This window comes from Carya illinoinensis, chromosome 6 (genome assembly GCF_018687715.1).
Source record: "Carya illinoinensis cultivar Pawnee chromosome 6, C.illinoinensisPawnee_v1, whole genome shotgun sequence".
Lineage (NCBI taxonomy): Eukaryota > Viridiplantae > Streptophyta > Magnoliopsida > Fagales > Juglandaceae > Carya > Carya illinoinensis.
Window position 1 is genome coordinate 2789819 of NC_056757.1, and position 26309 is coordinate 2816127.

At 34.6% G+C, this 26309-nt stretch overlaps 2 protein-coding genes across 5 annotated transcripts; one reads left to right on the top strand and one right to left on the bottom strand.

Annotated features, from left to right (window-relative positions):
- Window positions 1-8471: 8471 nt before the first annotated feature.
- On the top strand, window positions 8472-14745 carry LOC122314466 (nicotinate-nucleotide pyrophosphorylase [carboxylating], chloroplastic-like). Of its 4 annotated transcripts, XM_043130084.1 has the most exons (11): window positions 8472-8629; window positions 10491-10622; window positions 10691-10830; window positions 11040-11173; window positions 11254-11317; window positions 11400-11482; window positions 12023-12106; window positions 12203-12355; window positions 12692-12868; window positions 13502-13569; window positions 14392-14745. In XM_043130084.1, the coding sequence occupies exons 2-11, from the start codon at window positions 10564-10566 to the stop codon at window positions 14486-14488; spliced, it is 1059 nt and encodes a 352-aa protein (XP_042986018.1). In that variant the 5' UTR covers window positions 8472-8629; window positions 10491-10563; the 3' UTR covers window positions 14489-14745. The 4 variants fall into 4 exon arrangements, with proteins under 4 accessions (XP_042986018.1, XP_042986020.1, XP_042986021.1 ...); XM_043130086.1 differs by lacking the exon at window positions 13502-13569; XM_043130087.1 differs by lacking the exons at window positions 13502-13569; window positions 14392-14745 and adding an exon at window positions 13075-13477.
- Window positions 14746-19341: 4596 nt separating this feature from the next.
- LOC122313994 (uncharacterized protein At1g66480-like) lies at window positions 19342-21410 on the bottom strand. The gene is made up of 2 exons (XM_043129355.1): window positions 20662-21410; window positions 19342-19623 (listed from the first exon to the last, which is right to left on the bottom strand). The coding sequence occupies exons 1-2, from the start codon at window positions 21406-21408 to the stop codon at window positions 19567-19569; spliced, it is 804 nt and encodes a 267-aa protein (XP_042985289.1). The 5' UTR covers window positions 21409-21410; the 3' UTR covers window positions 19342-19566.
- Window positions 21411-26309: the final 4899 nt, after the last annotated feature.

The following is a 26309-nucleotide window of genomic DNA, read 5'->3' on the forward strand; positions in this document are numbered from 1 at the left end:
CATGAATAATTTGATAGTTCACAAATAAAATTCTAGGTTTTTCATTATTCAAAAGTTTTGTCTCTGTTTGTACTCTTATTTTGTTTCTATTTTTTAATAATAATTCTACTCTATTTTTATTTTATTTTTTATCAATTATATGGTGTAAGAATAATAAATAAAAGAATTCAATTAATTTAACTCTTTTTTTTAGATTTAATATAATTTATTTATATATAAATTATTCTGAAATGGTATCGATTTCGAAATATCTCGTTCTAATACCTTGACTGAAACGGTATTCAGAACATTAATAATAGTACTATTCAAAAATATAAATTGTTATGAGTACGTTTTGATGGAATAATACAATATGGGACCATATATGAGGAGGGACAGCCTAGATAGGAAGTTTTGATGGATGCAATTAATCCTCAATTAGTGACTCTGCTTTGGAGACCAATAAGGCCTCCTGAAGCAATGTATGAAAGAAAAGGGGACAAAGTGTTGGGAATATGGAATCTGCAGACACATACGTACAGATGAGTGGATGCAAGAGATCAAGAGATTACTTGAGATAGAGCGAGCTACCACCGCCCATTTTCTTAAAGCATCTTCCACCCATTTTCCCGTTGGCCTTCTTCACCTCATGCATGCATGCAGTACTAGTACTCTTAATTATAAACTAATTTCTCAATGAGACAACCCATTAATTAGAGTCGAAAGTGGTTGCTTTTCGAACCTTCTTACCTTAAAATAATCCTCACTACAGTCAACTGTAAAGTCGACGTTAGCTGTATATATCCTATATCCGTACTCTAATAATTTGAAACTTTGTCGTGGAACACTGGCCTGGCCTGCACGGGTGTGCACGTTATGGGGCCGAGCTGGTCGGCACCATGCATGTTAATTAGGCCTTTCCCTTCCAAATTTCTTTCGAAATTCTGCTACCTGATTAATGAGCAGCTATGTATGCAGGCTCTGACGACTTTCATTGATGTATAAGGCATGGCTTTGTCTTACATTAGGTTAAAAATATAGTACTCGATACATCTTGTTAAAAAGTGAATAGATAAGATTGGAAGATTGATGAAAAAAACAACTTATCTTTTTCATTTAAAGCAATTTTGTTTTTCATTTTTCAAACAAGATATATCTAATGAATTTTTAACGGGATGTAAGCCATTGAAAATAGGTTTACCAATTCTAGGTCTTGGAGGCAGAATAAACGTCAAATTGTTTTTCATTCCATGTCTAAAAAGCACAAGTCTTGTAGAAATTTTTTGAAAATAAATATCCATTAAAAAAAAAATTTTTATGGTAATTTTTAAACTTTTTTTAGATATAATGTTAAGGTATATTATTTATATATATATATATATATATATATAAATATGTAAGTCGCGCTCACTTTTGTTAAAAAAATAAAGTTTATTATCAAAAAATAATTTTTTCACATAGACTTTAACAATATATCATTTTTTTAAATAAAAAAAACATTCGTAAAACTGTAAATATTATTTTTAGCTATGAAAAAAAAAACTGTAAATATTATTTTTTATTTTTTTAAAAAAGACCGGCTAAACTTATACGGCTACTTAAAACTTAGTTTACGGACGCAAAAGGCCTTTGGAGTATCGTATAGCCGGTTCCATCGTCTACGGCTACCGTCCAGCCCATTTAAAAGTCCATAATTTTTCCTAAAAGTTTCAATAAATAGCCCATTTCCTGAAAAAAATAAATTCTTCAAACAAACTGTGCACGCCACTACAACAAACGCAAAATACAAAACATTTAGGTTTGATTTGGATGGTGAGATGAAATGAAAGTTGAATAAACTATTATTAGAATTTTAATTTTTAATATTATTAATTTATTATTATTTTAGAATTTAAAAAAATTAAATTATTTATTATATTTTATACATGAATAAATTGTAATGATGAGATAAGATAGATTGAGAGCCCCTCTCAATCCAAACTGTCTAAATACAATTTGTGCTCTGCTTCAGAGTCTAATCAACCCTCTGTAGATAGTCTATTAGATCATTTTAGTTGCATTTAGATGTTGAGTGATTTTAGATAATTTGTGAATAATAGTAAAAAAATAGTTAATAGTAGTAAAAATGTAGTTAATAAAGTAAAAACCTAGAAGGTTCTTGTGTATTCAAGAGACTAGGAAATATTATTCATCTAAAAAAATAAAATAAGTGAAATACAATATATTTATAAATACAATATATTTATACTATGACACGTGTAAAATACATTTGATACTCCCATTCAAGATGAAGAGTAATCTTGGTGATTATGTGTTGAAATTGTTAATGGCCAAGAGCTTTGGTAAGAACATTAGCAAGTTGGTATTGAGAAGCAAGGTGAAAAGTCTTGATGATTCCAGCTTGAATCTTGTCATGGATGAAATGGCAATCCAGGTCAATATGTTTTGTCCTTTCATGAAAAATTAGGTTGGTAGCAATGTGCAAAACAGCCTAAATATCACAAAATAATTTAGAATTGTGAGAATGAAACATACCAAAATCAGAGAAAATGGTAAGAAGCCAAACAATTTCACAAGTAATAGATGTCATTAAGTGATATTTGGTTTTAGCAGAAGAAGAAGAAACAGTTGATTGTTTCTTAGTTTTTCAAGATACTAAAAAATACCAAGAAACACACAATATCCACTTGTAGATCGATGACTGTCAGGACAAGAGGCCCAATTCGAATTTGCAAATGCTTTACTGGTTAAGGAGCTGGCAGCTGAAAATAAAAAACCATGACCAGGAGTAGTCTTTACATATTGTAAAATTCGATAAGCTATTGTCAAATAAGAATGTCTGGGTTAAGCCATATACTAAATAAGTCGATGAAGTGAGTAAGACAATTTTGGCCTTGTAATTGTAAGGTACAGAAGCCTACCAATGAGCCTATGAAAGATAAAGGGATATGGTAATTAGTCCCCATCTTCTTTATTCAGTTTCACATTATGCTCCCATGGGAAAAGAAACAGGTTTAGATGCAAGAAAATCAGCATCTTGGAGAATCTCTAGAGCATATTTCATTTGGCATAGAGAGATGTCATGTGAAGATCTAACTACTTCCAAGCCAAGAAATCACTGAGCTGACCAAGATCCTTAAGCTTAAACTTATCAGCAAGTAAGGATTTCAAATGATCCATAGATTGTAAATCTTTACTAGCTATCAAAATATCATCAGCATAAACAATAAGGGCAATGAAAGAGGGACCAAGTGACTTGGTAAAAAGTGAGTAACCAGATTTTGATTGGATGAATCCCAACTCAAGAAGAGTATTAGAAAAATTAGAAAACCACAGGCGAGAAGCCTATTTCAGACCATAAAGGGATTTATTCGGTTTGCAAATTTTAGACCCCCTTTAATGTGGAAACCAGGAGGTAATTTTGTGTACACTTTTTTCAATAAATCCCCATGCAAAAAGGCATTATTAACATTAAACTGAATAAAATGTCAATTCTGTATAGCAAAAATAACAACAAAATTCGAATAGCAGTCATTTTAGTTATTGATGAAAGTTTCAGAATAAGCCAAACCTTCCTTTTAAGTATAACCCTTGCAACTAACCTTGCCTTATAGTGTTCTATAGAGCCATCAGCACGATACTTAATTTTTTAAATCCACCTACAACCTATGGGTTTTTTTGCCAAGAAGCAAAGGAGTGGTAGCCCATGTGTGGTTATTTTCCAAGGTTGATATCTCAGCAATCATAGCATCTATAGTGCTGGACTGCTTGATAATAAAACTGAGATTCAATATCAATGGTAATGGATAAGGCAAAAGACTTATGATTAGAAGATAAGCGATCATAACAAAGAAAGTTAGAAATGCCATACTTGGTGCTTAAAGGAATGAGAGAATAGGAAAGACCTGCTGTAAGATCTGATGTAGAGCATGCAGAAGAAGAGTTGCAATAGAAATTCTACAAGTAACCAGTGGCTCCTCTGATTCTAGTTGATCTCCAAGTAAGAATGGGTGAGGAAATAATATTTTTAGAATTAGGAATATGAGGAGGGATAGCATGAGGTAGAAAATGATTGTCAAGAGAAGAATGGTCTGATGAAGATACTATTGAAGGCACAAAAAAAGAATCTAATGTTGATGATTCAGTAGGAAATGGGAGACATTTGAAGGTGAAACAGAGTTAGGAGGAAAAAATCTTGAGATTTGAAAGGGAAAAGATGTTCGTGAAAGACAATGTGTCTAGATACAAAGCACTGATTGGTGTTGATATCAAGAAGTTTATAACATTTGATATTGAAATGGTAGCCAAGGAAAACACATGTACGAGCCTTGGGATCAAACTCTCTGCAAGATCTTTATAAGGTAGAAGCAAAATACAAGCAATCAAAAGTCCTTAAGTGATCATAAGAGGGAGACGAGTGAAACAAAAGCTCAAAAAGAGATTAATGTTTCAAGATAGGAGTAACTTATTAATGATGTAAGTGACTGTTAAAAGAGCATCTCTCCAAAATTTGATAGGCAAATGAGATTGGAATATTAAGGCTCGAACTATGTTAAGAAAGTGTTGATACTTTCTCTCCACTATCTATCGTGGAGTTTCAACACAACTATACTTTAGAAATGTGGAAAGGGAAAATTTTGTACCATGGTTAGTACAAATTTTTTTAATTTAAATATGGAACTGAGTTTTAACTAGATTGAAAAACTTTTGAATGGGAATTGACACTTGAGATTTACATTTGAAAAGGTAAATCTAAGCAGCACAAGTAGAATCATCAACAATAGTATAAAAAAATCTATAACCTTCAACAGTAGGGATGAAGAAAGGTTCCCAAACATCACAATGAACAAGATCAAAAGGAAAAATAGAAAAATGATGGTTACTAGGAAGATGTAATTTTTTTTGTTTGGCCAGTGGACAAATTGTACATGGAGTATTAGATAAAACCAATTTAAGAACAAATTTATTCACAAACAACATCCTCGAAACAGAAGGATGACCTAGTTTATTATGCCAAAACTCAAACATTGAGCATTTGGAGAATACAGAACAAACAGGTGAAAGTAAAAGCATTAAAAGAAATAAAAACCGTATTATATGAAACAGGAAAAGATTGTAAGTCAGAAGAAAAAGAAGAGCCAGCTTGCTACAAGATGTAAAGTCCTCCTCTATGTCTACCCACTCCAATCAACTTCTAGTGGATTGGGCCCTAAATGAAACACATATTAGATGAAAATAAAAAACAACAAGTGAGTGATTTAATGAGCTTGCTAATAGAAATCAACTTGAAAGTGAATAAAGGAACACAAAAAACATCATGAAGAATAAGACGTTCATAAATAGGAATAGTACCAATATGTGTAACAGACACAGATTAGCCATTAAAAAGTTTAATAGATATATTAACAATAGATGTAATGGAAGAAAAAAAAATATCTAGAGAAGGAATCGTATGATTTGTGGCTCCCGTATAAAAAATCCAACAATGAGAATCAAACAAACTAGATTTTGCAGAAGAAAATACAGAGTGAGTATTATTGCACAAGTGATGAGGCAAAAAAATAATAATACTAGAGAACGGGGAAGAGTTTGACATAAGTGGTTAATATTGAGCCTCAACTAGAGAAAAGGGAGAAGCAGCCAAGGAAGTGTTGTCACTGAGAAAAACTTGATTGGCCATAGGTTGTTGCCTTGGCTTTGGCTTGTATCCCAGTGGAAATCTATGCAATTTATAACACTTCTCAACAATATGACTAGTGATCTCACAATGTTTACACACTGGTCATTCTTTTCTTGGAGAAGGATTTGACAGATCTGGAGTTATCACTCTTAGTAAAATGCATGTGAATCAATAGAGGGAAGAGGAGTAACTGAGATTTTCCTTTGTTCCTCTTCTTGTAGAACAAGAGAAAACACTTTGTTAGGAGATGACAGAGGCTCCATTAACAAGATCTAAGTCCTTGCGGAAGAAAATGATTCATTCAATCCCATAAGAAATTGTGAAATGTGCTCCTATTGAAAATAGGAGTTCAATGTATGCATAGCTCCACAAGAACAAGTCGGAACAGGTTTTTAGTTTACCAACTCGTCCCAAAGGGCTTTTAGGCAAGTGAAATAAGCTCTCACCGAAAGTTGTCCTTGAGAGAGAGTGGAAATGGATTTTTGTAACTTGAAAATCCGAGGATCATTCATCTAAGAGAATTGTTCCTTTATATTGAGCTAGATTTAATGTGTGGTACAAATATACAAAACACTAGCAGAAATATCAGAAGAAACAGAGTTAAAGAGACAAGAAATCACCATATTATTTCAGCGTAGCCATGGAGAAAGAAGAGAATCGATTGGATTTGAAGGCTTGATAATGGAACCATCAACAAACTCTAACTCGTTCTTTGCTATGAGAGCCATGGTCATAGATTGAGACCATGTGTGATAGTTATCATCGATTAGGAGTTGCGTAACAAGAATAACACCGAGATTGTCACTTAGATGAACAAAGAAATGGTTGCTAGCATTGTCAGAGAGAAAGGGTTGAGTTGGCACCATGGAAGAAGAAAAACAATTGATATCATAACGAAGTAAAAACCTAAAAGGTTCTCATGTGTTCGAGAGAATAGGAAATATTATAAATCTGACAAAAATAAAATAAGTGATAATTAACCCTAGAGTATATTAAAGGTACAATTAACACGTGTAAAATACATTTAATTATAGTAAATAATTTATGAATAGTAATGAGATTACTTCACTTACCAAATACAACCTTTAAATTGCTCATGAAAAATAGATATTGAAAAACCCATTTAAAAGAAGAGAAATCCTTAGGACCGGTCGGGCTGATTATACTCAAATAACAGCCCGCCAATCACATCCCGCCACGTAGGACTTCCACCGATTAATTCGTGGACCAGCATCACGTGGAAGCTGCCCCCTGCCCTCCCTCACGTTGAAGCCCTAAGCTTCTCCCAAATGTGGAAGCCCCCTGCCTCCCTCACGTTCTCTGCGTTCAGAAATCAGAAGCTGCCCTCATGTGATTTCTCCAAACTGATTCTCTGCGTTCAGAAATCAGACTCTGCCCTCACGTTCAAGCCCCAACGTCTACTCCGATTTCTCCAATATTCATCTCCGATTTCTCCCAACCCGTGGCTCGCGATTTTGGCATCAACTTTTCTCCACGAATCGATCACTCACGTTCGCACGACCGGACCGATTTTTGCCGTTGCTCGCCATTTCTCCGATTTCTCAGCCCTCGCGATTCTCCGATTTTCGGTGATGTTATTTACTTAAATGATTTTAACTTTATATTCATAGCAATGTTTTTTTATTTATGTCGGCGTCGGGACCGCGAGCTTCCTGCGCATGGATTTTTTCTTGTTTGGACTATTGACCAACAAATTAATTTTCTTGAGCTCTAAAAATCCAAGCTTTCGCATTGACTGTAAGTGATAAGACATTAAGGTCATGCTTTCATCTGACAAAGGTGAGAAATTTGGAATTTTCTATGCTTGGATGCTAGTTTTTTGTTCTTTCATCTTTGGCTTCCATTTTTGTTTGGGCAGCGACTGTAAAAGGTGGTTGAAGAATTGGAAGTAGCTGGTAAAGCTATGGAGGAATTGAAGGAATAAAAGTGTTTGGGTCTGTGATTTGAGTTGCTTTGTGTAAAATCTAACTTCAAAAAATGTTGACTTGTGTTGATTCAGGGGAGAATGGGCAACGGACGATGAACACACACAATGAAATTTGAAATTATTGGGTGTTTTGAAATTTGGGACAAATGGCAGAAGGGAGAACAGCTAGTACTCGCGATCGTGGTAAGGGCAGACGGAAAATTGAAGTTTGTTTCAAGCTGCTACGTTCTGCTATGTTCTGATTCCCTACTTCACGGTCTACTTACGTTTTAGTTATTTTTCTTACGTGGCATAAGATGATTGGCGGGCTGTTTTTGTGTGATTAATAGCCCGACCGGTCTGAAGCGTTTCTCTTAAAAGAATTATAAGGCATGTGCTGAGAAATCTATTACATCCATGTTAAATTATAAAATAATATTTTAACTTATTTTCTAATCAAATTGGATGATTAAATTATATATATATATATAAAACACCCTAAGTGATATTTACGCGAAATTTATGTTGCCCAGTAGCTTTATATACAAATAATATTAAAGTAAAATTTTACAAATAACACCTTCGTTCTATTACTATTTCACTATGATGAGGTTACATGATTCATTAAATTTTAATTTTTTTAGAAATAAAAAATAATATCTAATAATAGAAAAAGTGTCACTTTTTTCGTAATAAGTCCATATATATAGTATAAAGTTTTTATGATATAATTTAATTTAAAAGGTAAATTTTAAAAAATTTAAAATTTTAAAAACTAAATTTTTATTATGTATATGGTCTATGCTTGCTTACCCAAGAACAGACTCAACTAAAATGATAAAGAATGGAAAAATTCTTTTTTTATGTAAGCGGATATTCTTTAAATAGCACTTTTCATTGAAAAATAAAATGGAGGCGAAACAGAAAAGACCGTGGTGAGGCCCCTCGCTCTCTCTCGGAAGAAGCCGAGTAACGTTCCCTGTGGCAAAGTAATTTTCTGCGTCTCTCTGCCTCGGGTTGTTATTGGCGCAATCTCCAATCAGGTGAAGCATCCATCCTTTATGTATGTTTGTAAAAGTTTATCAATATCTATCGTGCCTTTGAAGACGATCATTCGCTCAATTTTCTCCATTTTTCTCGCTCTTCTTTTTTTCTTTTGTGCGCTATGGTTGGTTTTTGGTGATGATAAGTTGACTGCTATCTGAGATTTGGTTAGATGTTGAGAAGCTAGCAGAGTTTGTCTTTCTTCCGACAAAATAGGCGCCTTTTGTTATTTTTTTTTAAAAAGCTTTTATGTATAATATCTATGCCGGCATATCTTACAATGTTGTATTTTGGATTTTTAATTGAATGCACGGAGAAATTTGATAAGAAATAATTATCAACGCTACTCGAGGAACACACTATTTATATACACATGTTCCCCAAGGGGATGTTTGGAGAATAAGATGAGGTGAAAATTTTTTGAATAATGGTAAGATGGTTTGTAAATAGTAGTGAGATAGTTTGAATTAATGTTTTATGAGGTTTTGAGAAACCAGAGAGAAAAAGTTGAAGAAAAAATATTATAAAGTTAAAATACCGTTAGAATATATATTTTTAATATTATTTTTATTTTGGGATTTGAAAAAGTATAATTTTTTTTTTGTTTAAAAGTTTGGGAAAGTTGTAATGATTAGTTTAAAAAATTGTAATAATTTGTTTGAAAATGTTTGTGTTTGAGTGATGTTTGGGAAGGAAATGAGATGAGATGAGACCAAATCAGTGTGTTTGTAGTCTATGAAATGCTGTGGGTTCCTTAGACTGTGAAGTTTTAACTGTTTTAGCGGGCAAGATATAAACTTGAATGTGATGAAATTAGTGTCTGGCCTAGTTTCAATTTTAGAAAATGCTAATGAAGACTCCCAATACTTGTTATATTTCCACCACTCTTTGCTTTAAGCTCTTCCGAGGCGAAAAGATTACTTACACTTCTTTTGATCAGCATTATATCCAGATTCTTGAGTTCATGTTGGAGCATTAAACTGATGCATCTGATATTTTTGTTCCTGATTTTTCGTTCAAGTCTCTTAATTGACCCATTCTAGTCTATATATAATAATGTAGGGAATGCTAATATCACTTATTGCTAACAAAAACGTTTTGTTTACACAGAGCTGATTCCCACTCTTAGTTTCACTTGTTGTCTCCAATAGATTCTACATAATTCTAGCAATTCTACAAATGCTGTTTCGGCATCCATATGGTTATGAATATGACTGTCTACATGGATTTTGGTAATTTATTACTTATTGCTTTGAGTCATTCTACTAAAACAGCAACAAAACTGCCACTAGTACAATAGAGCTTTCGGTTCTTTAGAACTCTTATAAATCCTTTCTTTGATATGTAAGTTCTATTATGTTAATGCATTGCAATGACCAAACACTGAATCTGACATATGTAGATAGTTAAGGCTCAAACAAATGAATATAGGAACGTCTGAATGCAAAAGCCTAAGAAAAATAGGAGGCAAATGCCAGAATCTCAGCTCCTATAAATCTTGGTTTATGCAATCTATAATCCAGGCTCTTTCTTTTCCAACAGCTATTACTATGCACCTAAATTATGTGATAATCAATTATTCATATGTATGTTATTCTCTTTAAGTCTTAGCACTCAAATTCCTAGTTTTTGTCACTGCTACTTCTCCCCCTTTCTTCCCTAAATTAAGCATAGATAAACCTTATTTGTGCTAAATGCAAACAAAGCTTCTTACATAAGCAGTTGGTTTGACATATTTGCTTTTGACTTTGTTGTCTAAGAGATACGCAGTCATCTAATCTCCACCTGATATTCTATCCTAACCCATGCAAAGAATATAAGTGGTGAATGACTTGCACCCATACTTGGTTCATGGTATAGGTAACAGATGAGTAAAATAAAGAGCTGATCAACTCACTGCTTGGTTCTTAGGAGCTTCAAAAACAAGTCATTAATGCCTGGGATCCAGTCAATTTCTCCATTAGCTGTGCCTTGCTTATTCACATCCTCAAGGTTTGCTCATGGATATATTATAATAAATATGTTGATTTGTTTCTGGCCTCAAGGTTTCTTCCATGCAGACGAATTGTTAGGGTGGCTGCAACTGCCAGAAATCCTAGACTGTCTTTTGAATCCATGGCTTTAAAGCCTCCTTTGCACCCTACCTATGATTTGAAGGAAATCATCAAGTTAGCCCTTGCTGAAGATGCCGGGGGTCAAGGTTATCTCATCTTCTTTTCAATTTCGTTTTCTTTCTTGCTTTTAATTATTCTCACCAACCAATTTCTATATATTTGGCCTTATTTTGTATTGCTGAGTCAGGGAAGAGTTCTCTTGTACTCATTTTTTTTTAAACATAGAAAGGCTCCTGCAAGCAGCATTAGTCATTAGGTGTGATAACATCTGCGAATTTTTTGACATTAATTGTAGGGGATGTGACAAGTATGGCCACCATTCCAGTTGACATGGAAGTGGAAGCTAATTTCTTGGCAAAGGAAGATGGTATTATTGCTGGCATTGCACTTGCAGATCTGGTATTTCATGAGGTTGATCCTTCTCTGAAGGTATCGATACTGCACTGTGTACAGTGGTTTATTTGAGTGGTTTGCATGCTTGGTCATTCTTGATATATATATTATTTCAGGTAGAGTGGTCCCAGAAAGATGGAGATTACATTCATAAAGGACTTCAGTTTGGAAAAGTTTTTGGTAAGCCAAGAAAAAATAATTATCAGTAGCATTTTAGAATTTCATCAAGGGATGTTTCTAATCCCTACCACTTCATGCGCAGGACGGGCACACAACATCGTTGTAGCTGAAAGGGTAGCACTAAACTTTATGCAGAGGATGAGTGGAATAGCAACCTTAACAAAGGCATTTTTCTACTTGTAATTTTTTTTTTTTTTTTAATGAAACCAAGAAAGATGTTGCTACGAAACTTTAACCGCATTTTTTTCACGCTAAAAATAAATTCCATATCAGAATGTCTGAATTTTTATTTGAATCATGAAGGCTTGGGAATGTAGGGAAACTGCCTGCCTTTTCTGGCAGGTAGTACCTTTCCCATAAAAAGTAAAAGCCGGCGTGCATTTTTTTTTTTTGTTTTGGGGGGGGGGGGGGGGGGGGGGGGATTGTTCAACTTTTATGAAGGTATAGGGATTTCAGTTGGGGAGGGATACCATTTTTATTTAGAGAAAAATTAACTTGGTTCTCTCTATATCCTTCTTGCTGTTTCATCTCTGCTTCATCTATAATGTTTGTCACAAGTTTGGTTTACAAAATCCACATTAGATTGTCAATAAACTGTAATGATTTCACGCCCACTACACTGAGCTATATGCTTAATAGTATAATCTCTGACAGATATGGGCTGAGTGTAGGGCAGATTTGTGATGATGTTCTCCTTTTCTGCAGAAAATGGCAGATGCTGCATACCCTGCATGTATATTAGAGACAAGGAAAACTGCTCCAGGTTTACGTTTGGTGGATAAGTGGGCGGTATTGATCACTTCCTATTTTTACATAATGGTTACAATTCTCCTTTAATTTGTGTAAAATTATTTTGGTTGATCTTGTAAAATTCCCTGTTTATAGGTACTTATTGGAGGAGGGCGGAACCATAGAATGGGTTTATTCGATATGGTCTTGATAAAAGATAATCATATATCAATAGCTGGAGGCATCAAGAATGCCATTAAATCTGTTGACTTGTATTTAGAACAAAAGAACCTTCAAATGGAGGTTGAGGTAGTATTCTCACACTCACACTTTTTAAAATCTATGTCTTTTCAATATTTTTTAGCATAGGTTGACATTGTTATGTATCTTTATGCAATTTGTTTCTCTGACTGATCTTTCTCCATGTTTTGCTTGAAATCAACCTTTTAGTTAATATACCCTCCCATATTATTTTTCGTGAAGTTTTCCGGGATGCTCTCTCCTCTTTCTCTCTTTTTTCCTTTCCCTTCCTTTAGATGTATCTGGGGCATGTCTCTGTTTCACATGCATGTGCAGAATTTATTTTGGCAGAAACTATAATGTTAACAATATGAACTGTTGTTCTTGGTTTTTTGTCTCCCTCAGGTTGAAACCAGGACACTTGAGGAAGTACACGAAGTATTAAATTATGCATCTCAAACAAATACTTCCTTGACTCGGATAATGCTGGATAACATGGTAGTACCACTTCCAAATGGAGATGTAGACACATCTATGCTCAAAGAAGCTGTGGATTTGATTAATGGGAGATTTGAGACTGAGGTATCTAATATTCTAATATTCACTCCTTCTCATAATATTTGGTGTATCTAGACCTAACAAGAGCTATTATTGATGTCTACCTTTTAAACAGGAAAAAATGCATTCTATTATTTTCGAATTTTTCATGCTACATCCATGGGCATTAATAATTTCTATCTAGCACAATGAAAGAGCGATGGTTTCTTTAATCGCTTTTTTTTTTTCAGTTAACCGTACTATTAAGTGAAGGACTTGTGCACTTCCTTTTGTGACAGTCTACTCGTGCCAGTACCTCACTTTGATGGATCCTCGTGGTTAATATGAAACCTGTCAGGAAGGTCTATAGCAAGACTGACTGTCATTGCTGAATTACTGCTTCCCTGTCTTGTCATCCCTGTTCAAGACAGAGTCCATCTGTTTGGATTTTTCTTGATATTCTAGTTTTCTGTTCAACTTCTATCTTTGTTGAAGTCCATCACCTACTCTATTTTAGCCACTAGTCACATCCTCATATTCATACGCATCCCTCCTGGATGCTGAGTGCAATCTTTGTTCCCATATATTTCTATCTTGTAATCTGAAAAGGAAAACACATAGATGCTTTGATTATTTCGGCCTTTTAGTAGGTCATTAGTGGTTTGTTCATGATGACAGGCATCCGGCAATGTTACTCTTGAAACGATTCACAAAATTGGACAAACTGGAGTGACCTATATTTCTAGGTAATGTTACAATCAATCTTTAATGTCAAATATTAACTTCGATGAATAAAAACAGACCATAGAGTTATCTTGGTATAATTGATGCTGATCAGCTTGTCCCCTAGAGATAAGCTTAGTGGATTATATTGCATATAGAAGTTTTTCTTTTTCGGCTGAAGCGTGTAGAAGTTATTACTCAGTTGGGGGTATGCAATGCCAAATTGAGATTTATTGATTCCATAAGTTGTCATGTTGCCGCATGAGTAGCTAGTGGAAAATGTTACTTAGATCCCATACCAAAAGGAGGTTAGCATACCTGGTATTTTCTTGCCGATTGTATGAGAATTACATTAAAGCCTATTAAGAAAGTACTTTCATATTGCTTATCGAGATATTTGTTGTAAATTTCACACAGAACAGGAAGGGAACTTAAAAATAATGCAGCAAAATGTTTTTATTTTGCAGCAAAATGTATAATTCTGTAGGTTAGGTAAAAATCGCGTCCATAATGTTTTCTTTTTAAAACTGGTTCAAGATGAGGAACTGAATCTTAGCCCTGAAAAAACTGGTGCTTTGGGGTGGTCTGTAGACAGATAAAATAAATAGGTAAAGAACAGAAATGTAATGGCATTGAATGATCTAAAGTGGGAAAATAATGGGTTTAGAACCGGACTGGCCTACACAAAGCATCACTTAATAAATCATTTGGTATTTGTATTTTTTGCTTGCCATTTAACTAAAAGTATTTTGGTCTATACAGTAGCTATCGTTTAATTTCAGAGCAACTAATAATACCCATGCTCCCATTATGATTTAAATTATTCTGCTTCTTCTTGTTTGCAGTGGTGCACTGACACATTCTGTGAAAGCACTCGACATCTCCCTCAAAATTGATACTGAGTTGGCCCTTCTAGTTGGAAGGCGTACAAAACGAGCATGAGTGTCCCCCTTTTCTTGTCAATGCGACGATCAAATTCAACTGCTGCCTGCTGGTAACCTCTGTCATTGTTGTTTAAGAGAGAGGCAAGGGAAGAGGTACTGATAATACAAAGATATGGACAGCATGCAGAGTTAACATGAGATGAATTCTTGGGTTTCACTCATTTGTCAAAAAGTTTCTTGAATTTTCAATTTTTTCTTTGGATTTCATGAATTCTCAAAAATTTGCAATTATGGCATTCCATCAAGTATCCCTTATTCTTGTGTTTTTTATTTATTTATTTTTTTTAAGCAAAAGTAAAGTTTTATTGATACAAGAGACATCGTCCAAGTACCCTGGTAGTATACACTGAACATGCCTAATTACATCTAAGTAGTAGTGAGATACTACAAATAAATCATGAAGGTTGTCTGTATAATAAATAATTGGCCGAAGCCCAGTATAGTAGAGTATCATAAAAAAATTGCTTCAGCTCATTCAAAGAAATCAATGTCTTCAAGTACCTCTTGTTTCTCTCCGGCCATAAGCACCACATAATGCAATGAGGGATCATTTTTTACATAACGGCAATGTGAGCATTTTCCCCTATACCTGTCCAGTGGTAGATAATATCTCTAACTCTTTCGGGCATAACCCGATCTCATTCTATAAACAGTGGGCTATTTCACAATATAACAAAATATGATCTACTATTTCCTTATCATTCTTGCACATAAAACATTAATCTAAAATAATGAAATTATGTTTTCTCATATTATTCGATATGAGAATCTGCCCAAGAGATGCAGTTCAAACAAATAAAGTAATCTTAGGAGGTATCTTACACTTCCAAGTAGCCTTCTAAGAATAGCTATGATCATTAGAAAACCCCAAGAGAGCCTTATAGAAGTGCACCAAGAATTTTTTATTTTCACTTATATTCCACATCAGCCTATTAGCTAGGGGTGTAAATTTTAACTAGGAGTGCTACCCGCACCATACGATGAGGGGTAGACCCCTCCCCTTCTCCTGCCTCCGCATGGGAGGGATGGGGAATTCCCTCCCCGTCCCCCCGCGGTGTGTGGGGGCATGGTACACCATCTCACATATCGGGGTGCGGATTGGAGGGGCAATCTGTTTGCCCTCCTGCACCCCTACTGGGCCTTGGGCCTAGAAGCGGTTTCTGAGTCATTTTTGGCTCAAAATTAGTTGAAATTGGCCTAAAATGGTTCACAACCTTTTCTTTTAGGCCCAAAAAAACTTCTAGGCCATTTTCAACCCATAAAATTATAAGTAAAAAAAATTAAAAATTAAAATAAAAAAATAAAAAACCAAATTAAAAAAAAAAAATTACATGAATAAAAATTGATTTTATGACTAATAATTACAGTCAATCTAGTCTACTAAAAAAAAAAGTTACATGAATAAAAGTTACTAGTCTAATACCTAATAAATTAATAATAATAATTAAGCTATTACAAAATTGAAAGGCTAAACAATTACAAAATTATAAACATAAAAGTGTCTAAAGGACATTGTATCAACATTACAAATCATTAAATACAAAATATAATATCGATTTTTACGGAATTGTTGAAGATATCATAGTGTTAAAGTATGTGGAGGGATATATGGTCTGGTTATTTAAATGTAATTGGCGGGATATCTCAAATCCTAGGGTGGGAGTGCAAAAGGATGGATATTTTGTAAGTGTCAATACATCTCGCAAATGATATGATGATGATTCTTTCGTTCTCGCTTGACAAGCAAATCAAGTTTTTTATTTAAATGATCCGGAGTACGAAAATCCATAGCAGGTAGTCAATAAGTTTGTACCAAGAAATGTATATGATTATATTCCAGAGGCAGACAAACCATATGAAGAAATAGATAGTCCAGACCATGAAGAAGCATATTAAGAAAATGAATCAGACATCAATTTATTTGTTGATATAAGCCAATATGACATGATCCCATTTCGCAGAGAAAATGTTCAATCCGAAGTAATTGAAGGTGAAATGTCGAAAGAACATGAATCAGCTGAAGTGTCTACTGAGGATGAGAGCGACTGGTCCAACAAAACTGATACTGAATGATTTTCAAACAGACATTTGTGTAGGTATAATTCTTATAAAAATATGAAATATATCTTGTTCGAATAATAATTGATTATAATTTCAAACAAATATGCCTCCTAAACGTAAAAGAACACATGAGACATCCACATCCCTTACTAACTCCCCATGTGGTTCACCTGCCAACAATGGTAGGCCAACATCACCAGAACTAGAACAATGTATTTTATCACTGTATATATTTCAAATAAAATAATTTAATTAAAATATATGTTTTAATTATTATATATATAGCTGTTGTAAACCAGCGCTGAGTTAGAGGCATTACGATGGGTGTTTGCATAGTGAAAGTATGGAAAGTGGGTAAAATTAAAGTTGATATATCTGATGATCACATCGGCGGCTCCAGGGATTCGGCAGCTTGGCTTGCTTCTCACGTTGGTACCCTTACTTGAACGTATACATTGATAGCTACATCCTACTAGGTTAAAGTTTCCTAAGATGTGAAAGACTACATAAAAAATCATTGCCTAGTAATAAGTTACTTTATATAACATGTTAATTTAAATAACTTTTGAAATTATACTAATTGTTTATAATTTTTTGAAGGACGAGTTTGAACTAAATTTTGGTTGGCGAGAGGATCAACTAATGATTGAGGAACTAATGTCGAATGTATTCCGGAGGTACAAAGGTCAATACCATGCACACTATCAGAAGTTCAGTACTACGACAGAGGCGCGTCAAAGTCCATTCCAAGTAATGCCACCAAACGAATGGAAGAAAATTTGTGATCTCTTTGAAGATCCTGCTTATCAGGTAATTTCGTTACTATATTTTTTTAATAATATATGATAGACGCATTAAACATAAAATTATATATTAGACGTTCAGTACTACGACAAAGGCACGTCAAAATCCATTCCAAGTAATGCCACCAAACGAATGGAAGAAAATTTATGATCTGTTTGAAGATCCTGCTTATCAGGTAATTTTGTTACTATATTTTTTTAATAATATATGATAGACGCATTAAACATAAAATTATAATACTTTTTTTAAGCAACAAAGTACGGTGAACAAAACAAATAGATCAAATTTAACGATACATCATCATGCAGATTCTCAATCTTTTCATCGCTTGTAAAAAAATGGTAAGTTATTCTAGTCCCCATTAAATATTAATATATAAATTTTTCTGATTTAAATTCTGATATAGATTTTTAGTTGGCAGCAAGAAGAAAATCCTGCTGACTATGATCTGACCCAATTGTATATTAAAGCACATAAAAATCATGATGGTGTTTGGAGCAATCATGAGGCAAAGATAAATTTTGTAAGTTAAAGTTTATTTAATTTCATTGTCTAAAGATATTTTTGTTACCTATACTAATTTTTTTTTTTTTTTGTAGGACAAGATGATATCTCTTAAGGAAACTGCTGAGGGTCCATCTGATGAATCATCTATCAACGATGCTCAAATATTTTCTCAAGTTCTTGGATCATATTCTGGATATTTGAAGGGCTTAGGACGTTGCGTGAAACCATCCTGAACATCGTCATCTTCTTCTAAAACCAGATCGAATGACGACAAGACTAAGGAATTAAAGAAAGTTGCACTTGAGATAGAACGATTGAGGTCGAAATAAAAAAAGTTGCTGACCTGATTAGATCAAGCATCAGATTTAGACGCAAGATTATAAGAGAGACTACAATTAAATAACCAAAAAATGTTTGAACAATTCCAGTCAATGATGTTCCAAAACTCTATACCACCACTACCACCACAATCATAATTTATTTAATTTTTTATAATTGCCTTTATTTATAATGTTTGTAAAAATTTGAACAATTGATGTATATATAATTACAATTTGTGTAATATTAGTATGTTCTTTTTAATTAAATTTCATTATGCTTGACCAATATAGTTCGAACTTTAAATAACCCGTTCGAATGGTGAATTACCATTTCTGCATACATTCGAACAAAAATAAACCCATTCAAACAAAAACAACCCATTCGAATGTATCGGAAAAGACATTCCGTACATTCGTTTGAACAATTAAATATTTATTCTAATAACGTTATTTTTCAAAACTCCGTTTGAACATAAGATTTTCGAAAATAGATTGTCTGTTCGAACGGTTAATATTTTTCTTTGAACAAAAGCCACTTGAAAAATGTGTTAGTTCGAACAAACATGATCAAATATGGTTATTGATTTGAATTAACATTTTATATTATTCGAACAAAAGTGTAAGTTGGAACAGAAATATTTTCATTCAAACTTGATTATGAGACGACATTTTTTTGTTTTAAAAAATTGAATGGTTTTGACTGGTTCTGCCCAATTTTATCCCTAAAAATATTTTTTAGAGGCGAAAACCAATTTTTATCTCTAAAAAATTTCTCAGACGATCTTTCTGAGACAATTCTATTAATGTTGCACAAACTTCTCAATCCACCTTGTTGACTGCACCTTAGACCACGCAGATGAAAGCGAAAGAAGCAATCATTTTCTTGGTAATGAAGGCAGCCTCAAAGTCAATAAACCATGAGATCGGGCTATAATTTCTTGTGATCTCGTTTCTCCTTAATTTCATCTATTCTTTTCCGTTCTTTTTTCCCGGTTTCGCTTTACAGTTCTAATTGTTCATGGGTGATTCTTGGAACTCACGCCCTTCCTTCTGTACACAAGTTGATTCTTAATAGATCTATTTGGTTATACACACACACATACACACGCATAAATGAAAGTTAATAATCATTCTGAAGTCGTTCCAACAAAGGCATAGATCACTGCAAGCTCTTTTATTTCAGAATCCATCCATCAACATGTTTTAAACAGTTTTCAAAAGAAAAAGAAGAAGAAGAAGAAATAGGTTGTTCCATGTACGTAACTACCACGCCATACACAAAGTATTTTGTGGTCAGGTATTCGGTATCTCCTCTAATTGGAGAAATATTAGAAACTTGAGTCTGGAGCTGGCCGTTCATGTACTTGTTGTGATAAACTGCGCGCTAAGAAGCCACAGGTATTTGAATTTCTCCTTCAATTGGCATGAAACTCACCCGCTTCTGCAAGTTTGAGCATCCAAAACAAAGAATCAGTTATGACATTCTTGCCTACTTAGATCATATAAACAGATATAATATAAGGTCACGATCATATATATATATATAATATAAAAGGAAAAGCATCATTTCAAATTGAAGAAGAGTTTGTATCCAAAAAAAAAAAAATTTGAAGAAGAATAATGTTAGATGTAATTTTAACATGGGTTAGCTTCGCGAACTTCACTTTTAATATTTGTGCCTACTTTCTTTTATTTGGGCCTATTTTTTCCTAACCAAAATATTTGGAGTTTACAAACCCTAAATTATATAAATCATTTTGGTCAAATCAAAATTCTTACAACTCAAGTAAAATGCAAGTAAGCCTCCTTTATTCACTTTTTTCGATGTTTATACTCTGCTCAATATTAGTGTCTCTCTCTCAATATTGTGTTTTAGGTTTTGTAACAGTCAAGAAATCGAATAATGTAAATACAGTATTCTTCTCTCATAAATTGATCGAGGACTATTTATAAAATTACAGGGTACCTCTTTCAATAATATTAATAAAAAACTCACCTTATGATACACATAAGAGTCAACGGCCGGCTTAATAAACGTGCATTAACATGTGTTTTCATGTTTTCAATAGAATAACAAAAGAAAATTGGTCAAGTCAAGCCGTCATCTTTAATATTTTTCGGACCGGATTGAATTATACAGGCCCGAGAGGTATACTTACAACTTGGGAAGCTCATTCCATCTAGTTTTACTTTGTAGAAAATGTCAAACAGACCACCCTTGATAGGCGGCTCGACTCGAGCACGCAAAGAAGGAAAAAACAAAAAATTTTTTAAACTTTTCTACACAGAAAGATACTGAGAACAAGCTATATGCATGCATGAAGCTGTGAAGCTGGCCTTAACGTATTGGTACTTAATTGGAATTTTATGATTCCAAGTACGGCTCAAAGTTGGTCATATACAAGCAAGCCAAAATGTCAAGTAAATCAGTTGAACATGGAATGAAAATCGGATTATTGTATCATTAATGAAATCGTACCTCACGTCCCTTGATGCCATTTTTAACCCTTCCATGCCCATCTTCCCAATGCACTTGTTGTTGGTCCAGGGGGGCCGCCATGTTCTCCTCTTTGTGTTCCTTACTGCAGGCCGTGCCGGCGCTCACCCTGCTGCAAAGATCCATAATCTTCTCGGCTGCCTCCACCTCGTCTTTGCTTTCCTTCATCAACTTCTCCACTTCTGCCTTGGGAATCCTCAGTCTCACCCTCAAACCACCATTATTCTCCTGCGATCCTTCCTTGGACTCCTCGAGCATAATGCTTGTCGATTTCATGATCGAAAGGTCAGAAACGGACCTGCGAGATAGCATTAGGCTCTCGAGCCTGTCCTTGGCACTCGTGTTTATCCCCGACCGGACTCTTCTTGTAGCTTTGGTCTCGTTTGGAGCCTGTGGCAACTCTACTAGGAAGTAGAGCCTCCTTGGCTCCAGCAGCTGGTTTGGTTCCAAACGTTTTGCTCGAGTTCCGAAATGCTTAACAGCCTCGGAATCCAACAGAACATGTCCTGGGTAGTCCTTCACCACCTCCCCAGCTTGCACGGGAGTCTTCAACTTCAATGTCTCCCCGTTAATTTTCATGACCTTTGTGGTCTTCTTTGCTCCCAAACTGTTTCCCATGGAGTATAGTTTTTTCAGTTTTTTTCTCGGCAACCAAATAATATCGGGTTCGATCTCTGTACTTCTAATTGGTTGATGAGGCTCAATTACAACAATCTTTGGTGGGTGCATGTGAGAGATTGGCAATGCTTTATAGGTAGTTGGTGGGCGCATGTGGTCATTGGTCAACAAAGAAGGCAAATTTAGAACATCGGCTGTTTGACAAACAAAAACGTACGTACGTAAGCTTTCTATCTAACGACAACAATGATAATAATAATAATAAACAATCATAATAAACAAATGAAACTTTGTCTCTTTATTCCTGCTTTGACTGCGGACCGTGATCTACGTTCAGAATAGAACCGAAAAAGCAAATGTCCACAAATCCTTATCCAAATTCCATGTGAATTCACAGTGAGAGATAAGATATTTAATTTATTTAAAATTTATTTTATATCTCTATCGATCTCTTTTTCATTTTAGATATATCTTTCAATACGATTAATACAAATTAATTCAAAGAGATCTCAAACATTTCAACAATCGTATCCGCTCTTTAATAGAGAACAATTACCGTGATGTGTGGGGAAGATGATCGATACATATTCATATTTGTTTCCTAGCTTGTTCAACAAAATTCTTGGCTATGATCATGGCCGAGTTTAAGAAATTCAAGTTCATATTCAAACCATGCACGCTAAAATTGACTTGGTGCACGTATTATAATTAGGAACAGATCGATATAACATTTCACTACGGTGGGACTTTGTTTCAGACGGAAAGTAGTTTATAATGAAGTAAAGTAAGCCTCGTTTAGTTATACTGATGAAATGAGATGTTTTAAGTAATAATGAATAAATATTATTATAATATAATTTTTTAATATTAATTTTATATTGAAATTTGAAAAAATTAAATTATTTATTATATTTTATATGAAAATTTAAAAAAATTATAATGATAAATTAAGATAAGATAAGATAAATTTTTTAATTTTACGTAATGAATCCGGACCTAAGATAGTACGTACGGTTAATCCTTGTTATTTTCTTTTTTTATCTCCCGGTACTTCTGCATGCATGCTTCTCGATCGTGTAATTGACTGAACAGTGCTGCTGTTGGAAAAAAACACGTGTGATTTTTTATTAATGCTTTTTCGAAAATTAGTCGCTAGACATGAAGAGTCCAAAATGATAGTCCGCCGAGCAACTTGGAAGCTTTTGCAACTTTTCAAAGATGATGTTGGACGCACGAAGAGTACTGAAACTTCACTGTTGATTGCTGAGTACTACCGTTGGTCCCTCGTACGTACAACCCTCAAAATCAAATATGATCGCATTATCGTATGATAAATGCCAGAGATAATTGGAATTGATTGAATATGTTAATATGAATGCAATTGGCCGGGTCTAATCCTTTTAATTTTTTAAAAATATTTTATATTTTAATGTATAAGGGGTTGCATTTTTTTAATGCACATATATCATTTCCTATGTTCTTGACTGCCATATAATTTCATTGTTCGATCTTCTATCGATTCACCACTTAAAAATTTGTGAAATATTATATACTATCAATTTATTTGTTTATCCTATATATCATTTACCATGTTAGCTCTTCTTTAGATTTTTTTTATAAAAAATTATACTATATTTTCATTTCACTTCATTGCATTGTGGATTTGATTTATTCATAAATCCTTTTTATTTTTATTTTTTTAAATTTTTATGTCAGGGAATCCCTACAAGATAGGGCCTTTTAGACTTACTCCTGTATAGTAAACTTAAGTTCTATGCACCGCACCCTTAGAAGTTCCATTCACGAAACTAGTTAATTAATCGTTAGCTTTTCATTACTCCTGTAGCCTCAAAGGATTGTTTGCACCCATGATGTGTTGAATTTTGAACCTTGAGAAGAGTGATATCCTAAGATCAAAGTTTTCGTAAATCATTAGATTAACTATTAAATTTTTAAATAATAAATTCAAGTGCCACCACAAAATGACCCATATGGCCATCCCATAGCAGTTTGGTCTCGACCACCATGGGGGTGGTCAAATGTGGCCACTCAATGGTGTCTAGAGCTCAAGCCATCAAGTTTTTAAAATTTTTTATTTTGAAATATGAAGGTAGATAAATAACAAGGTATATTAGATTTATTTTATAGTAAAAATAATTTTATAATTTAACTTATTATATCAAACTATGCCAGCTTCTAAATTTTCTTTTAGAAGATCGATTATCTCTTTGTAGGCAAAGCATTTCTCAATTTCTAAAAGAAAGGACTACCCAAAATTCGTCATAAAAGGGAGAGTATTCCTAAAAAATAGGTGACCTATCTCAAGCTGAACAACACATAAGGAATGATTGTCCAAAAATTATTATTATTATTTTTTTTATAAATATATTTCAGGCAAAGAAACGAGCAGATCGAGCAGATCAACCTCGCTCGGTATGAATCAGCCAGCCATTTCATTCGGTTCAGATCGCTTTTGCAGAATTATAGTCTGGAACTGTAACAATTAAGAAATGGAGTTTTATATCGCTTTAAATGCAGTACCACGAGTAAAACATAAAACTGCAATTTCCAGGTGAAGTATTCTATGAAAAACATCATATCAAATGAAGTTTTTACACACTGATCATACACGTAACAAATACAGAAGCAACGAGACGGTCATTAATATCTCAAGCCCCTATTCTCGGTTTTGGCACCTAATCAAAAGAAACAAATAAAAATTTCTTAGGTAGAACTACACCTTTTAGGGCCGCTGTAACTTTCGAAGATGCTCCAACAATGAAGTAGCTTTCCGTTTGGCCCTCTCCGTGCCACTCCTGGCAAGCTCCGTCAATGGGATGACAGCACCAAGCCTGCTTATGGAGGCAAGATCATTAGTGTCTCTCTTTCACAAGGCAAGTATAATTGCAGCCGCGTTTTCTTTGTTGCGAGGTACTCCTGTTCTCAAAAGATCTATCAAAACAGGAATGGTGCTGGCCTTTATAATAGCAACCTTTGCCTCTTGGTGGCTAGTAAGAACTGACATTATTGTTAGGGCTTCATCAACCATGCAACTGCTTGAATCTGTTAGCATCTTCAATAACGCTTTGATTATCCCTGCCCTCACTGCCCTGCCCTTATTCCCCTGATAAATACACATATTGAACAATGCTGTCGCGGCATCCTTTTTTCATCTAGCGCTCCCATTTTGGAGCAATTCCACCAAAGCTGGGATTGCACCTGATACACCTATAATTATTTTGTTCTCGTCTACAAGAGCCAAGCTAAAAAGGGTAGCTGCTGCATTCTCTCTTGCTTCCATGTTTCCATTTCTGAGGACGTGGACAATTGAAGGAACAGCTCCAGCAAGCATTGTAAGTTTTCAGAATAAAGGTAAGAGATTTGAGACAAACTTTTGTTCTCATTTAAATTCCCTTACCACAAGTGTTGCTTTCCTACATATATATAGTGCTATGACTCTGCTAAAAGCAGATGATGTTGGGAATTTGGACCTCCCAAATTCACCACCCCTAGGATCTACCCTTTGCAGGAATAACAAGAAAAATAGAGAAATAATAACAACACAAGAAATTTACGTGGAAACTCCAAAACAGGAGAAAAACCACCAGACCCAGAGAAGAAAATTCACTATGTGAAAAATTGTTACAATCACACAATTTTTCTCCTCACCACACCCACAAAGCTACCCCACTAGTAAATCTTTAACTCTACGCCTCTTCCCCTTTTACAAAAGGTTAATAGAGGAATTTAACTAAAGTCTAAAGTTACTAGATAAGCTTTCAACTAGTGCACTTAAACTAAGAAACCCAAGCCTCCTTATATAGGCTTGCAGATGTGCTCCTCATTCACTTCCCACCCATGTGGGACTTAATTAAGTAAAGGAGCACACAAGTCAACAATCTCCACCTTGCGACTTTGACTGGTCCCACAGCCAAGCTCCACCTCAATGAAGATCTTCATAGCTTCCGCTATCATGCTTCACCATAAAAGCATACCCACTCAGAATAAATTAATTCCAAGCATTTCACTTCGGCCCATGTCGAAAATAACATTGCTGAAAATTATGGTGTAACTTCCACGTTTGGCTCTCCTGGAAGTTCATCAGCCATCGACATGAATTTCCACCACACACCCTGCATCAATGCCAAACCAATGCCTGTGTGCAAACTTGTGGACCCGCTAACATTAACACATCCTCTATCATGGCAACTTTGGGAATTAGCGACATGCCATGAGGATGTACATGTCTCTTTTTAAAGAGCAAAATCTTCCATGGAGAGAGACACAATATTAGCATCATTTCCAGTATCTCCATTTACTGACTTGGAGCCACTTGCCGAACCTGCTCCAGCTCTTGGACAATTTTTCTTGACGTGCCCAGATTGTCCACACCCTCAGCAGACTACTTTCTTCTTCATGGAATTCTTCATCTTCCCATTTCCAGCTGCTACCATCACTAAGTTCTCAAGTGGAACATTACTTCCACTACTTAGTCTTCTCTCTTCAGAAAAGATTTTACTGGTAACCTCTGAAAAAATTATTTTCTCCTTCCCATGTATCAAAATAGGTTTCATATGCTCATAGGAAGGTGGAAGAGACCAGATGAGTCTCAAGGCTTGATCCTCATCATCTATTTTAACTCCAATAGCTTCTAGCTAAGCGACAATGCCATTGAGAATGCTTAAATGATCTGAAATAGTTGTACCTTCACTCATCCGCAGTGTATGAAACTGCTCCTTTAGGTACACACGATTTGAGACGCCCTTCGTCTGATACAACTCTTCAAGTTTTTCCCAGAGTTCCTTTGCCGTAGATATTCCATGCACATTTGCAAGAACATTTTTGGCCAGGCACAGACGTATCGCACTTGCTGTTCTCAAATCCAGATCCTCCCAATCTTCATCGCTCATTTTAAATCTGCTCATTTCACCAGTCACACTAGTACCAGTACTGACTTCATGTGTTGGTCTGCCCTTCAATGCCTTATGTAATCCTGATTGAATCAAGACATC

Excerpts from the sequence above, each read along its gene's own strand:
- LOC122313994 (XM_043129355.1), bottom strand. The coding sequence starts at position 21,408 with ATGCACCCACCAAAGATTGTTGTAATTGAGCCTCATCAACCAATTAGA. Across the intron at positions 19,624-20,661 it reads ATGGCATCAAGGGACGTGAG|AAGCGGGTGAGTTTCATGCC; the intron begins GTACGATTTCAT and ends TCAAACTTGCAG.
- LOC122314466 (XM_043130084.1), top strand. The coding sequence starts at position 10,564 with ATGCCTGGGATCCAGTCAATTTCTCCATTAGCTGTGCCTTGCTTATTC. Across the intron at positions 12,107-12,202 it reads GTTTGGTGGATAAGTGGGCG|GTACTTATTGGAGGAGGGCG; the intron begins GTATTGATCACT and ends CCCTGTTTATAG. Across the intron at positions 12,356-12,691 it reads ACCTTCAAATGGAGGTTGAG|GTTGAAACCAGGACACTTGA; the intron begins GTAGTATTCTCA and ends TGTCTCCCTCAG.